Below are 16,076 nucleotides of genomic sequence, written 5' to 3'. Positions count from 1 at the left end.
TAAAATCACAAAAATGGTAAAAATAAATAAAACAGCTGCCACCAGCTTTGTTAGGTAAGAATTAGTGCAGTCCTATTGGTGTGGGACTACACAAGACATCTCTTGGTATTAGGTAAACCACCTTTTAATATAGGCCTGTACTACACAAGTTGGTAGTGTGACTCAGCAGCCAGGCTCATCTTAAGAGGGGTAATGTGAGCTCTAGAGCTGTACAATGAAATCTGTAAATGCAGGTATCCAAGTAAACACTTGCACACTTAAAGTTATATGACACATTATTTATACACAAAGATATTTAAAGCATTCTTTAAAAAGCAGCAATTCGGTGCAACATTAATCCCTAATTAAGATTCAAATCAAAAAGTGAACAATAAGCAGTGGAGTGTCGGTCATATGTTACACATTTTCCAGCACCCAGAGGTGACATCATTATAACACTTATTTTGTATCACCTTTGCAGTATTGAGTTATTAAAGGAGGGAAAGGTTAGGGTTGATCAGAACAGACTAGTATTCTATAAAAACAGATTCTCCAAAAAGGGATGCAGGCAGTCTTTTATCCTAGCATTATAAGTGTTCAACAATTAAAACCGGTACGGGAGCGCACACTGCCAAAGCCAATCGGTTCAAAAGGAGGCCTTTAGGGAGCAAGGATAGCCAAAGTCAAAGTTATGATGCTCTTCTTAGAAAAATGTTCTTAAATAGTGTTCAAAAATAAATCACCGCAACTCAAGGAGGAGTCACCTTCAAGAAGCACAAGCTGAAAGGCCAATGCAAGTGAGTTGAGGTCAACTCAGAATAGGGTTAAATAGCACTCCCAAAAGGTAGGAAGCACCCCAAATGTCAAAAGGATAATATACCTCAAGCCACTCAGTACCTTTGAACTGAAGAAGTTGTTCCAGCTGAATGCAATGCAACAGTCCCTTGTTCCTGGTCCTTGGTTGTGGTGATGCAAGGGAGGATGTCTGGCGGGCTCCTGCGGCAGCACTCGAGAGGTCTCGGCAGCAATGGCTTTCCATCGATTTAGCAGCTCTTTGTGGTTTACCGCCTTTTTTCTCACCGCCAAAGAAGAACACACAGCTCTGGTTGGATGTTGCTTGATCCCTCGGTCCTGGATTCTGGTAAGGGGATGCTGGATGTGGATTTCCTGCTTCTGTAGGGTCCTCTGGATGCCCACGAAGTTTTGGCCGGATTCGCACTTCTGAAGACAATGCACTCACAGGTGGTCGAGGTACCCCGGGTATTGGGATTCTGCAGCCTTGGAAATTCACAGCAAGTCAGGGATTGCACCAAAATAAGAGTTTGCCACCAGCCGAAGGGAGGAAGCCGTCCTGTATGGGTCTTCCCCGTTGATTTGAAAATGGGGTCAGCACAGCTGTAAGGCTTCACTGGGCAGTTTGCGGTACAGGACGGTGCTGCTTGCGTTTTCGCTCATCTTCTGCTTTGGATGTTGTCCTCCTGTGGTCGACTCTGCTCTTAATCCCAAAAACCTTGCTTTTTATGCAAGCTCCCGTTCCTTCACAGCCCTAGGCTGTCAATCACAGAGAAGGGTGGCTGTCCTCCAAGAGAGCCAGCCGGCCAATTAGAACTGTTTCACTCAGGCACACCTACAGACAAAGGACAGGGAAGTTTTCGGGACCCTCCTTCACTTTCTGCCTTTCCAGACAGAGAAACATGGGCGGGCTTCAGGGCTGAAACCCGCCAAAGGCAAAACACACAAAGGACTCAAACCTGATGCAAACCGAGTAAAAGCCCAGAAGAAACTAAACAAGAAATAGCAAAAAAAGAAGACAGGGGCCATTTTGTGAATATGGTCACCCTTCAGTACTGTACTGCAGCAGAGGTATCAGCCTGCAGATACAGGTCACAAGGTAGTAAAAAAGAAACCACTGCCACCAGCCATTCAAGTGAGTTAATGTAACATAGGGAACAGGTTAAAGGAGTTACTATGTAACCCCCCCCCAGCACTCAAATAGGGTAGTGTGTGCTGGACCCATAAAGTAAAGGGAGGTAAGACAGGTGTCATCTTACTATTATTGAGAAAAGTAGTTCACCCAAGAAAATGTAGTTAAACATTAAGGTAAGTCCAGGGGACTCAGTGGCACTGCACAAAAGGTGCTGTGTGTCACAACGCAAAGGCAGATGCCTATGGAGGTTACCGACTCCATATAACAGTAAGGAACACAGAAAATCAGAGTCAGGAAAACACGTGAGTGAGAAAAAGTTCCACTCAGGAATACAATTTTAAAAAAGCCCAGCAAAAGAGCTGGGGGTCTCCAAGGTGAAAGGGAACTGGCACATAAATTAAAGTTCTCCCCAACAAGCTTGTCTTAGGCACATTATCAAAAGTACCTAAAAAGTAATTATATAAAAAAGGTAGCATACTGCTGGTGCCGGGGATTGCGGCAAACTCATTCCATGGAGTCCTGTTGGACACCATGTAACGGGAACTTGCTGCTGTTGCCTGCACCCATAATATCCCGGTAACACTGGGATATCGGGAGCCAGTAACTTTAAGGCAAGTTTGATGGTAACCCACCTTACCAGCAAACTTGTAATGAGGCCCATAGTCTCTCAGAACTGACAGTCTTAGGGACTAGTCTAAAGAATTAGCAAAGCCGGCAATGGAAGTAGAGCAGAAGGCTTTACAGACCTCCAAAAAGTCAGAACAGGGTTCAAAACAAGCAAACCAAATGGGGTCTCACAGAATCTATGGTGGGAAAGGCGCAAAAAGAAAATGTTTTCCAACAATGGTTATGATGAGAACAACAAAGTTTACGAGACAAAAAGGCATTAAAAAAAATGTATTTCTTTATATTCCTCCCCACATACGTGAAAACAGAATCCACAAGTGTGGTACATCTCCAGCTGAAGAGAAAGCTTAAAACCAAAATGTTGGCATGAGTGATTGAGGGAGAACAGACAGGGGGTCCTTCATAAAACTCACCAATCCATTAATCAACTATTCCCTTTGTCTTTCAATACAATGCACTACACTGAAGCAAACCGGCTTCTCTTTGTACACTCATGGCATAGTTAGGGACTCCTGCACAGAATATTGGGTTAAAAATATTGAAAGCCAGAAGATCGTTCTCATGCATCGGGAACAGAAAGTACAAGGACATAGATCTATTAATTCCAATAGACAAAGGACTGTCAGCGACGCCACTGAATAAAAAGGTAAAGACTTACAGGCTTGGCTGTAGAAATGAGCTACATAGTCCGCCTTTAATGACCTTTCCATTAATAAGACTGCTCACTAAATATTCACCAGCTGCAAGTACGCTTCTGTTAATGGGAAGATCAAGGCTAATCACTGAATAAGATTCCAATGTCTTGTGACTCATGCTGTGACAGGAATAAGGATGGCGCACATATTTAGATTATACATTCTGTCAGTTAGATGCAGTTGTCAGCAAGCCTATTATGAGAGTAGAACCTGAAAGAAGGACAGTTGCTGGATGTTTGTGTAGCACAGAGGTCAGTAATAAAAAAGGTGCACATGCTGTTTACGGATTCCAAAGTGATTTACGAACATAGAACAGGTGACATACAATCAAATTCTAAGATATGGGGAGATGCTTATTCAACACTTAAAATGCTTTCTAATATAAAGTTCAGGAACTACATCACAGAGGGAAGATTAGCTCAAAGGCATAGAGCTGGGTGGCTCTAAAGGAAATCCACATTGCTTCCTACAGATTCTGTCACTAAGAAGCACTGGGAATGCATGTTCACTCTAAAGACTGATAAAGGGACCAATTTGATCAACTTGAAGGAACAGAAGGCCACCTGTTTGTTTTCATTGTCCCAACGCCCCCAAGCAGAGGACTGCGTGGATCACATTTATCCCTGTCTGGAGGTGGAATGGCTCACCATTTGTATTGGTCCTCGATTGAGCAAATGCTGATAAACTGTGCTAAACTTGGCAGGAACAACTCTGCGATGCACTTTTGAAGCTAGTGCTTCAGTGGAATGAAGTGCCAAATGGCAAACTGGTCACTGCAGAGATAAGGAGATGTCCATGCAGCCTCAGTGATTGCTTGTCAGTGTCCCACGTCATGGCACCTACCTTCCTCATGGCCTATGTTTTACTTCGGACTCGACATTATGTTTGAGGTAGTGCTGGTCACAACCGCAGCACAGGATACAGCTGTAAAAAAGATTAAAAAAAAAAAAAAAAAAAGCCCGACAGAGCAGTGGCCTTCACCACATGGGGGTTGCCATCTATCAAGATACACGCAAACACCTCAGTCGTGCTTGTGTAGTACTCTTCACCATCATGGCTCTGGCTGGTCCAGTTAGGTAGAATTTCATTTTTGTGCACAATTCTCCTCACTGTGTTCATCCCATCCGAGTGGCTGGTGGCAGTGGATATTTTCTACAGAGATTTGTGAATTTTACACTCGGGCTTCTCTCGCAGCTGCAGTAAGGGACACATGTTTCTCCAGTGACCTAAAATGGTGCCAGTCTTCTTTTTTTGCCAACACTTCATGACTTTCTGGATCTTTTTTCAACCTACGCGGGTGGGTGGTGGTCCCGCTATTTTTCTTTTCTTAGACGGACTTCCTTGCAAAAGCCTGCCAAAGCTCTCTGCATGCCTGAAAGGTCAGGCAAAGGGTGAGGTGAACAAAACGCCCGGGTCTTTCTTCTGCTGTGTGTCTGCATTGATCCAGTGGTTTCCCGACAGAACCACCCTTGGCTGCCTTGTATTCTGCAGGCTTTCTTTGTCTGCAGGTCTCACTTCTGGCCTCCCCGAGTTCTCCCTGACTCCACCTTTTACACACCTGCAACTGGTTAACAGGTTGCAGGTTCAAGTCTTCAGGCTCAATTGCCTGACCCCAATTAGTGAAGCATTCAGGACATGCATGATCCTTACACCAGTCTGTAGGCCTCTTCCTCATCTCAGTACCAGAATGGTGAAAGGACCCATCAGTGTGCATTACTCCTAGCCCCCTCTTCGTCCCAGTACCATAGGGGAATGAATGACATATGATATATGCCATTTATAATGCGCCTGTACAGAAGTGTTTCTAGGCATGACAAGATAAGGGGCGGGGGAGATAGACAGAAGGAGGACAAGACAAACAATCTTACTAGATTCAAACAATGAGTATACTCTATAGCATTTTAAGTTAACCACAAGTCATGCCACAACTAATTAAAAAGGTAAAACAATTTATTGAATCATATACAAAATTCATCAAACTCCATCTATTACTCCGACAAATATTACAAGGACTAAAAAGTAAGTAGAAACCAATCTCACACTAGGCATCCATACCATTCATACAGATAGCATAACAATGAGCAAAATAAATACACAGTGAATGTGGCTAATTAGTCAATTCCATTCTGCAGTAGTTCTTGAAACCCAAGACCCTATGTTGCTTTTAAAATCACTCAACATGGCTTGACTAACTCTTCAGAGTGCAAACTAGTGAGCATCATGACATTGATACGTATATAGCAATACATGTCAATCTTCTCCTTCAAGGCACAGATGTGGATTGAAGGTAGTCTGTTAGCGTCAACTCGAGTTTCGGCTATAAGGGTCCGCTAGCAGGTAGTGGGACCAGACTCCTCAGGACAAAAAGCGATGATAGGGCAGGGAGAGCCTCGTGGCACTGAGGCGCGAGTACTCAAATAATGAATCTGTGGTGGTTGCTGAAGTGGGGAAGACTCAATGGGGAGGGGCATTCATGGCTCGCCTCTAATTCGCATAGCCTTGGTCTCAAGATGGGGGCGCGTGGCTCGACGACCCCAAACTAGAATGTCCCGACTAGTCACTGGTACAAGGCTTTGTGTCATTCAGATTGTGCAAGTGCGAGAGCACACAAGTGCAGGGGGAAGAGAGTGGGGGGGGGGAGGAGGAGAAGAGTGCCAGGGCAGCAATGCTCTGAGTGAGTGCAGTCAGGGCAGTGTGGCTCTGGGTAAGTGCACGGTAGGCCTGGAGGCGGTGCAGGGGAAAGCAACCAGTCGGCACAACAGGCAGTTAGATAGCCCAGCTGGGGGAGGGGAGAGGGGCGTAAGGGAAGAGAAAGAGAAAGGGAAAGAGAAAGACGAAAAGGAAGTGTTGAGCAGCTTCCAGAACTTCAGGTGGTCTGGCTCAAGTTTGGGAGGGGCTGGGAGGCCATTCTATTTTTTTTATTTTTATTTATTTGAATTTGTAAAGCGCACTACAGCCCAGGGTGATCAAGGCACTGTTGCAAGAATATGACTTTGCTACAGGTAATGCAGGTTTACACAGTTAATTTAGGCTTGTCTCGTGGTTACAGTGAGCATAGGCCTAGCTTTGTGAATACCGAAGTAAATACAAGAAATACAGCGGTTACACAAATAGAAGTGTTTTGATAGCTTTTCTGAATGCTGTGTAAGAGTCAATGTTTCTGATGTGTGGAGGGAGCAGGTTCCAATTGGAGGCTGCAATGACGGAAAAACTGGTTCCTCCCGCTCTTGCTCCGAGTGTTTTGGGGATGTTGATCCCATTTACATAGGCCATTCTGGTAGGTCTTTCCGAGGAGGGTTTGGTGATCCTCTGAGAGAGGTAAAGGGGAGTGGTGTTGTGCAGACACTTGTGTTTAAGTGCTAAGGTTTTAAACAGGATACGTTCCCTAACGGGTAGCCAGTGGACATGTTTTCTGGTTGCTGATATATGTTCACGTTTGGCGATGCTCGTGGCTGCTCTCAGTGCATTATTCTGTACTGCCTGGAGTTTTCTAATGTTTCTGGAGGAGGTGCCAGCCAGGTGTGCATTGCAATAATCTAGCCTAGACCCCACTATTGCTCTGGCTATGGTGATGCAGTTTTCTTTTGTTAGGAATGGTCTGGCTGCCATGATCAATTTTGAATGGTAAGCTGCTGCAGAAGAAATAGCGCTAACCGGTCTATTCATAGAGAGGTTTGAGTCAAGAAAGACCCCTAAGGTTTTAACCGCAAGTGCAACTTTGATGGGCGTGTTGTCAGAGAATGATTTGTATTTCACGTCCAGTTTTTTAGTGTTCCTGGTGTGCCCGAGTAGAACCTCAGTTTTTTCTCCATTGAGGCACAGCCAATTTTCCACCATCCAGGTTTGGATTTCAGCATATATGGGGTTAAGAGATTTGCGGTCTGCTTCGTAGTCCCCTGTGGGGGGTATGAGGATCTGCATGTCATCAGCATAATTTGTGTATGTGATGCCACGCGCGTCCATGAAGCTAAAGAGGGGCCTCATTATAGGGAGGGCCCCTGCAGAGAAGAGCGATCTACTCCCCCCCCCCCCACACACACTCTCTGCCTGGAGAAGCGTCTGACTGAGTTGGAGGTAGCTGAGCGAAGGGCTCGAGAAGGAAGGTATTTTGGAAGAGAGAGTTGGATGTAGTGCAGGCCCTGGCTCCAGAAAGCCTTGTGGACGATGCAGAGGGTCTTGAGCTTGATCCTTGCAACCACCGGGAGCCAGTGGAGAGATTTCAGGGCTGGAGAGATCTGGTCCCTGGGCTTGAGGCCAAGGATAATTCTTGCATTCCTGTTCTGGATTAGTTGCACAGGACGGAGAGTAGACGAAGGCAGATTGAGAAAGAGGCTGTGTCAGTAGTCCAGCCTAGAGAGAACCAGGGCTCTGGAGACAGGGAGCTTCTGGGGAAAAAGTAAGAATACCTCTGAGGTGGTGCAGCTGGTAGTGAGCCTCCTTGGCAAGGTCTGTGATGTGAAGAGAGAAGAAGAGTGGCATCGTAGAGACCCAATGGTTTTTTGCCTCACAGGAAGGCGAAGGAAGAAGGCCCAATGAGGGCAGCCAGAGTGAGAGAGGGAAAGCGGGAGCAGGGGTCCCAATGAGAAGGATCTCCGTCTTACTGGCATTAAGGCAGAGATTGTTGGAGGCGCACCAACCCTGAATCGCGGATAGACAGTCAGGAATGAGAGAGAGGAGGTCGAGGGGAGCCTGAGAGAGAGCCGAGTGCTATCCGCATAACACAAAGTTAGAAGAGAAGGTAGAGATCAGGTGGGCCAAAGGGGCAAGGTAGACATTGAAGAGCCAGGGGGGTAAGGATAGAGACCTGGGGAACACCACGTGGAGAGAGGTGGTGGAGAGACAGGACCCAAGTTGGACCGGGGAGGGTCGGTCCAGGAGGAAGGAGACCAACCACTCCAGGGCCTGATCCGTGATGGTCAGGTTCTCGCAGAGTCGACTGATCAGGGTGGGGTGATTGGAATAGGAGAGGTACAGACTGTAGATGAATTGGCCAGCTCCTTCCGATTTTAAAGAGTTTATCCGTGTTGTTAGAGGCCACAGAGACACAGGCTTGAATGTGGACTCTATTCTTGGACATGGCAGAGTCCGTATTGCCTTTGTAGCAGGCGGCAGGCCAATTTGTCAGAGGATGACCCCGAAGCCCTTTACTTCCTCTCAGAGATCCTGCACTTGCGTTTCAGGGTCGGCGAGGTTGGACATACAAGAGTTGCACTTGGAGGTAGGCTTCAGACGGATTCTCATGACAGGAGCAAGGATGTCCAGAGCATTGGAGGTAGAAAGATGGAAATAGAAAGACAGAGGGTTAGTCATGGTATCTATTGGACACCTTCAAGGATGAAACCGTGTAAGCTGATGCAGATAAATACAGATAAATACATGATGGAATTGTACGAAGGAGATTGGCAACTATATGCACATGTTTTGGTCCTGTACAAAGGTGGTGAGTTTTTGGGAGGGGATCTTACAACGAATGGAGCTGGTGTTGGGTCTGTCACTTTCTCGGTCACCTCGTATGTGCGTGTTAGGGTTATTTCCAGTGGGTCTCCAACTTTTGTCTGATCAGTCTTACTGGGCATATAGAGCCCTCTATATGCCTCTTACTGGGCATATAGAGCCCTTTTAATAGCTAAAAAAACAGGTTTTGAAGTATTAGAAAAGTGATACTCGTCCAACGATTGACAGCTGGCTACATTATCTGTTCATTCTATCAAACAGAGAGAAAACCAGTTATCAACTAATAAAAAGAATGGATAAGTATCTTGCGAGTTGGAATGCCTTTAATGACTTATATGTTTGATGTCCGTTAGGCTCCCTAACTCCCTCCCCTCCCCACCGAATCCAAGTCCCCGGGCGCTTTATTTTATTTTTTATTGTATTTTTTTATTTTTCTCTTGCTTCTCTCTCACCCCTTGTTCCATTCTCATTTACCATGTTAAATTTCTGTAAATATGTTTTCTTTTTGTATATTCTGCAGATTCTGAACGTTATCTTTTCATGTAAAACAATGGCTTGGATTTTTTCTGATTATCACTCTTCAATGTATCATTTGTTCTCATTTCTGTCATTAATGTTAAAATTATAATAAAATAGGTTTTAAATAAATAAGATAAAAGAAAGATGGAGGTTAGCAAGGGCTGTGCCGGAGCGTGAGTCAGCCGCAGGAGTAGGAGAAGTAGAGAAAGTAGAGGCAAAGGCATCCACTGACACGCTTCATGGGCCGAATGAATGAGAAGGTAGGTGGCAGTGCTGGGGCGGGCTTTGCCTGAAGGACAGAGTTTCAGGTGAGAGGAAAGCAGAAAGTGGTCAGTCCAAGAGAGAGGAGTGGTGAGAGGGTTAGAGAGGGGGGGGGGGATGTCTGAGGTGAGGAGTACATCCAAGGTGTGTCTGGCAGAGCGTGTCAGACCAGAGGGTAGAATGGAAAGTGTTGCAGAGGTTGCGGAAGAGTCCAGAGGGATGTTGAGGTCTTCGAGGAGAAATTGAGAGGTAGAGGCAAGGAGAGAGGAGGAGAGGTCGGTCCACTCAGAGGAGGCCTGTAGAAGGTGGCCACAGTCAGAGGGTGGCGAGGAGAGATAGACAGCCTGCAGACCAGGTATTCAAAAGGAGGAGTAAACCTGCATAGGAATGACAGAAGCAGGGACCCACTCCGGAAAGATCAGAGATACTCCACCTCCAGATCGGTTGGTCCTGGGCCTGGCGAGGATCTTGTAGCCATCAGGGAGGAGCATGCCAAAAACTTGACAGAGCTGGCCGTGAACAATGTCTCAGAGAGAGCGAGGACATCCAGGTCAAGTTTTTCGAGGAGGTGGCAGATGTCAGAGGAGGTTTTTACAGCAGAGCAAGAGTTGAGAGTAGCGACGTGGAGAAAGTCTTCCGGGGTGGGCTATAGGCTTGAGGTACACCCAGCGGAAGTGGTAGAGGCACCCGAGAGTGGGCAGAGGTGGTAGCAGTAGGTGGCGTAGCAGCCAGAGAGGAGGAAGGAGCCGTCAGCGGTGGCAGAGGATCCAGAGAGGTGCTAGGAGGAGTAGCAGGAGAGGGAAAGAAGGTGATAAGACGCAGGATACGCCCATCAACAAGGAGGAGATTGGGCTGAGGGCCTTGGACCAAGACAGTGCCATTCAGATAGACATTAATGGTGGTCTTTGAGGAGTGGAAGGAGGCCACCATTAATGGGAGTGGAAGAGATCTGAGAAGGAACCAGAGACCATATGAGGGGTTCATAGGTCTGGTGAGGGAACGACAGAGGATGTCGGGGAGAGCCTGTCAGGAAGCACTGGTGTAATTATCAGCGATAGGGAGGACTGGGTTGAAGACCAGGATGTCCCTCTTGAACTTCATCCTTCCAGACTTGGTGAGAGGGATAGTATAGGAGATAGAATAGCACTTAGTGAAGATGGGAGAGTGGGGGGAAAGCACCTTAGAGGATATGAGGAGGAAAGGGAGGAGGGAGCAAAGGTGAGACACAGCCCAGCACAATGCAGGAAGCGCAGAGAGGAGGTGGGGGGGGGGGGTCACACAGAAGGGAACACTCAGGAGGAGCAGGCAGGAGACACAGCAGTACAACGGTACCCCCAGCAGGGGTGGGGAACTAGAGTGGGAGAGAGCCTAATGGGACACAGTTCACAGTACAATAGTAACCACAATGCAAAACCACCCAGATTCAACTTTCCTAAAAAGTGAAAAATTCCTAGTTATAAACACAGCAGCAGTGCAAATGTGACATTCCAAAGGAAATGTGAGGGGTGGCTAATGAGAATGAGAGGAACAGAGGGAGAGGGTTTACAATAGCCCAAAAAGGCAGGGGGGTGTTGGTTTTCAATTAGAAAAAGGGGGATACCATGTCTCGCCTGTGGATCTTCTCCCCAATCCCCCCAAGGACCCTCCACCTAGGTGATCCTCCCTCACATCTCCACCCCCAGGGTCAGGATCCAAAAGTGATGGCCTTTCCCTGGTCACATGAGAAGAGGATCCAATTGGAGTAGGTGTGAGATGTTTCTCACAATACATATGTGACTATGTTCACTTACCCGTAATTCTAGTATTGCCTTAGTTACCTTAGTGTTTAAAATAACCATATTCTTTTTAAACTACAGTGTGCAAGTGTGTTCTTGACTATAGGTCTGCGTACTTACCTACAGCCCTTCTCCCTCCTAGACTAAGCCTGATTGCTCGTCCATAGCTACCAAACCTTTTGGGTAGTTCAGGCCAAACTTAAGAGTTGGAGCCCTGTACATCCAAGAGTGAGTCCTCTAGTCCTACCATAAGTGGACTTTAGTAAAACTCCCCAACAGGTCCTAACTCCTATCCATGGAGAAATCCTGCTAAATGGCAGCTGATACGATTCCAATGACTCCTTGTCCAGAGAAGACACTGGCCAAGATCCCCAGTTGGATCTCCGGTCTCTACCTTCTCTGTCTCTCAGTACCAATTTTTCCTCAGGGTGCCTTACCCTTAAATTCTGCCCTGCTCGCACTCCTCTTCAGCTTCTTAACTTTCCTCGCCTTCCTGTGCCTGTCATTGGTTCTCTGGTTTCAAGCCTGCTGCCTCCTCCACTCTCCTCACAGTCTATGTGCACTGATAATTTTGACTAGTCACACTCTGCTCGTGCACTGTCCTTATACCACGTTAAAGCAAGGGCGGAGCACTTACACGGTACAGGGAATCCCTGACCAAATAGGTGTGGTGTGTGCCTTCAACTGCCTTGCTGGTTTTGAGTTTACTGCTACATTCTCGTCATTTGTGCCATCACCACTGTGTAGTCAGCTACTCTATGACAGGCCCATCAAGCAGATGCCAAGCACCAGCGACAAATGCACATTATGTTAGGCTGAGCATTTATGGAGCCCCAACTTGACAGCAAATCCAAGATTTCTGTAACAATCTTGCCACCTATGCCAAAAAGGTCCACGTACCGATTGGTTTCACGCCTTAGCATTTCAGTCTCGCTCTAATCGATTTAATCCTACCCACCCTTTTGAATTTTTTGCACTTGATCACTGTAAAAATGGCATACTGCTGTGGAGTTCCAGAAAAAGCAGCTTCAAACTTTAAATATTTGCAACTGTAGCACCTTCATAATTTACGCATTTGCCTCAAACCCCCGGGCTTAAAATCAAGATGAGATTGCTCCCTCCACTTACTCTTTCTTGTCCTCAGATGCATGCACCAGGAGATGAGTCTTCACATCTTCAATGCTCAGCTTTTCACCCACGCCAACCAGGAACTTCTGCGCCTTGGAATCCACGTCCCCCACATCCACACCTCCTTCATGGTGGAACAGCACATAATCGCCCTCCCGGGCCGCATAGATGCAGACGTAGAACTCTTCCTCCTGCAAAAGAGCAGCAGAGTTATCCTGTGGGCTAACAAGGGATATACTCCGCTTTCCACTCTTCTCCCATCAATATAAACATGCTAGGCATCATTCACCCTACAATGCCACACTTTTCCACAACACAACTGGCAACACCATTCCAGTGCACTCCATTCCAGTTGAAAAAAAATGTGCACTACCCAAATGAGTTTCCAGCTAAAATACCTTTGCAGGTTACGTACCTATTGCAGATATGTAACTTCTTGGGAGAATATAAAGCGTAGCAACGAAGTGTGCGACACCAGTTATTTAAGGCACTATGAAAAGGCAAACATGCTTACAGTTGCTTTATATAGTCTATCTACAACTCCATTTTCCCAGCTAGCTTAAATGGGGTAGAGCAAAGCAGAAGGGAGACCTATAATAGGGGAATGAAAACATCCAAATGTTCTCAGATCTGAGGGACAGGTTATGACCCTGTTGGAGCAACACAGGGACCCTCTTGATGTGGGGCAGGTGTCCTACAAGCCAGACCTACCCCAGGGTGCTGAGGAGGGGTGGTGGATGGGGGTAGTCGACCAGGACCCCAGTCGCGGGCTTCCCAGCCGATTCAACCTGGTGTTTGCAGTTTTGTACCACTATCCCAGTGCCTATTACCATCTGTTCGAGCCATTTCTATGTTTCAGATGGTCTGACAAAGCTATGGGGGAAATCACAGAGGTCCAATATCATGAAGCTAGACCCAGCTACGACAGCCATCAGCATGCTTCACATTCTTAATACCACCACAATGGCAACTGAAACACAGGGAGTGGGGGAGGGACGATAGCTACTTCCAGAGACCAGCAACGACCAAGCCCTTTGGGTACCAACCAAGTCTAAAGAGAGAGTATGCCACTGTACGCAGTAGGAGAGAATAAAGCTGAAATGGGAAAGAACTAGAAATACCACAATGAACCTGCGTCTAACAGTTAAAACCCAGACCAGAAAGAAATTATTGCCCTGATGTTTGTGGGTTTTTTTACCATCCATTACGGTGCCAAATGGGAGACCCTACACTTGTCCCAGGTTCCCCTAAACCGACTACAAGGGGACTATGGAACAGCAGCAGCAGAGCTAGAACCAACAGGGAGCAACAGCAGAAAGAGAGCAGGAACACTCCCCAAAAACTATCAACTGCAACTTAACAGAAACATAAAAGGAGAAAGAACAGAGCAACTGACCATGAACAGCATGAACGGGTGGAAAACAAAAGAAAAAAGGGGAGAGGGAGATTGAAGTCAATTTTGGAGATACAGGTGTAGCTGTGTGAGCAGGAATATGCAGAGATGTGGAAAATAGGGAAGAGGAGAGAACAGTGAGGAGGATTGTGAGAAGATTAAAAGGAGGCACGGACAACTGTTAGGAAGTGTGAGGTGGGGTAAAAGAGATAAGAAAGGTAGAGTGGGAGGAATAGCAAGAGAATATTATAGTGGGAGAAGGAATAGGAAGAAGTGTGTGAAAAGACCGGGAAGTGGATAAAAAGGTACGACAGGACAGAGAAGAAAAGACTGAATCACCCCAAGAGGGTCCATCCCGATCCATGTGATCACTGAGGAAAAGAAAAGGATTTGGAATATGAAGATACCAAATTTCTTTTTATTCCCCAGCAATTACATCTGCGGGGCTGATCCCCTGCAGCCCTTCCCCCCCCTTCCCACAACATATAATTGCGTGGAAATGTGCTTTTTCGAAATTCGCCATTTTTGTGTTCAACATTTTCTTCCGATCAGTAAATGACTGATACCGTCCATACCTTTCAGGACACTTAGAAAACAGGAGGGAGAGAGCGAGATAAAGCCACAACATAATACAAACAGCAAACTAATGTTTTGGTCTGAGAGAAGTAAGGACTTTTATCACATCAAACCATTAAATAGATCTTGAAATGTGTTTTGAAAAGATCCTAGCAAGAGGATTAAGGCACGTCTATCGTGTGCAATTTGGAGAGAAGTGTAATATCTATTCCAGAATCTAGAGAGGCAGAAGATAGTTAAATCTATCTGGAAGTCTGCAGGGGACAAGCAAGTCTTAGACCAGATTGAGGGAGAATGTTTTTATAGTGCTCTGGCCACGCAAGGTCAACTTTGGAACTGAATGTGTGTAGCCAGCGAGTTGTTGCTTTGCTGTTATTTTTCCCATTGTTTACATTATAGCCTACAGAGGGCTTTACAACTGTTGTTTAACAAACCATTTCTTTCAGCCCTCGTGGCATGGATATTCCTTGTTGTCTTATTATAAATTAAATGAGGCAAATATATTTAAACAAACACAAACTAGTTAAGAAGGAATAACAGAAACAGGACCAAAGCCAGCAGCTTTGTTTGACAATGAGAAATGCCGCACTGCGGAGTAAACTGGAACACAGTAGGAAACTGAGAGACAGGCTGCAGGCCTTCAGGCAGAGAAGGTGAGGTCAGTCATACAGCACCACAACAGGTAACAGGCAGGGGGGCAACTAGTTGCACAGAGGCAGCCCTCGAGTTGTTTTTTCCACAATTTGCTTCCTTCCAGACAGTGTATGATCTTTGGTAAATGCCGCATTCAGATGCAGTCACATGTCCATTATACAGCACATATTCCCCTCAAGGTGCTAATAAGAAGAGGTTTGTGTTGGCAGCTAAGAGCTCAGCTTCCCCAAAGCGAAAAAGGTGCTTTACTTCAGATCAATAAAAAACACACACCAGCTATACTAAGACCCAATACAAATAATTCCTTCCCACAGCCAAGCACGGACAATCACTTGGGGGTGGGGGGGCGGTTTATCCTATTTTAGAAGCTTTTTCTACAAGGCATCTGGTGATGAGTTCGAAAGAATAACTTGCAGTGTACATTCGGGGATTTCACAAAGTTAGCCTAGAATTGAACAATGGTAGTGTGACCGAGCAGTCTGGCTACAAACTTAGGCGAGGAGAGGGGTGATATGAAGGTACACCATACACCTGTTCTCAAAGGATTTTAAATAAAGGTTGTGCATTTAATCATCATTTATAAACAAGTTGGTAGTAGAAATCAAGCATGTACTTCAAAAACAGTAGCAGTGCCTCAGACAGACAATACAAAATTACAAAGTCAAACACACTTTTAGCTATGCACGTTTCAGTTTTAAAAGTGATTGAAAGATTGGTGATGTAAGTCCCATAAAAGTCAAAAAGGAAGTATTAAAAGTCAGTACTGTCCCTAGAAATCACAAATCCAGGGCTACGATTAGATGGTTTCCAAAAGTGTGTACATCGACTAAAATGGGACAAGCTCTGTGACAGTTTGCAGTTTTACTAAATACAAAGTGAAGTGTTACCAGTGTTCAAATGGAGTAACGGGAGGGGAACCTTTAGCTCATCGGGGGAGGAGGGTAGATAGAGGTCTTCTGGCTAGACCCAGGCCTAGGTTCAATAAATGGAGTGGAGTAAGAACCCCATTACAGTGAGCAGGGCAGTCTGGGAGCTTGAAGCAAGACTGCCGGTGTGGCACCAGGATGACAAGACCAGTGATGAACCTG

General features: G+C 46.0%; 1 protein-coding gene across 4 annotated transcripts in view; it reads right to left on the bottom strand.

Moving 5' to 3' along the window:
* Positions 1 to 16,076, bottom strand: part of ACLY (ATP citrate lyase) — a 434,227-nt gene that overhangs the window by 315,097 nt on the left and 103,054 nt on the right. For all 4 annotated transcript variants that reach the window (XM_069634496.1, XM_069634498.1, XM_069634497.1 and 1 more), the window contains exon 5: positions 12,366 to 12,556. In XM_069634496.1, coding sequence (XP_069490597.1) covers positions 12,366 to 12,556 — 191 coding nt within the window. The remainder of the gene's footprint in view (positions 1 to 12,365; positions 12,557 to 16,076) is intronic.

The sequence above is a fragment of the Ambystoma mexicanum genome, chromosome 13 (assembly GCF_040938575.1).
Source record: "Ambystoma mexicanum isolate Mex_15411 chromosome 13, UKY_AmexF1_1, whole genome shotgun sequence".
In the NCBI taxonomy this organism is placed as follows: domain Eukaryota; kingdom Metazoa; phylum Chordata; class Amphibia; order Caudata; family Ambystomatidae; genus Ambystoma; species Ambystoma mexicanum.
Note: the sequence above shows the minus strand (reverse complement) of the source record. Positions and strands in the feature narration are given on the sequence as shown.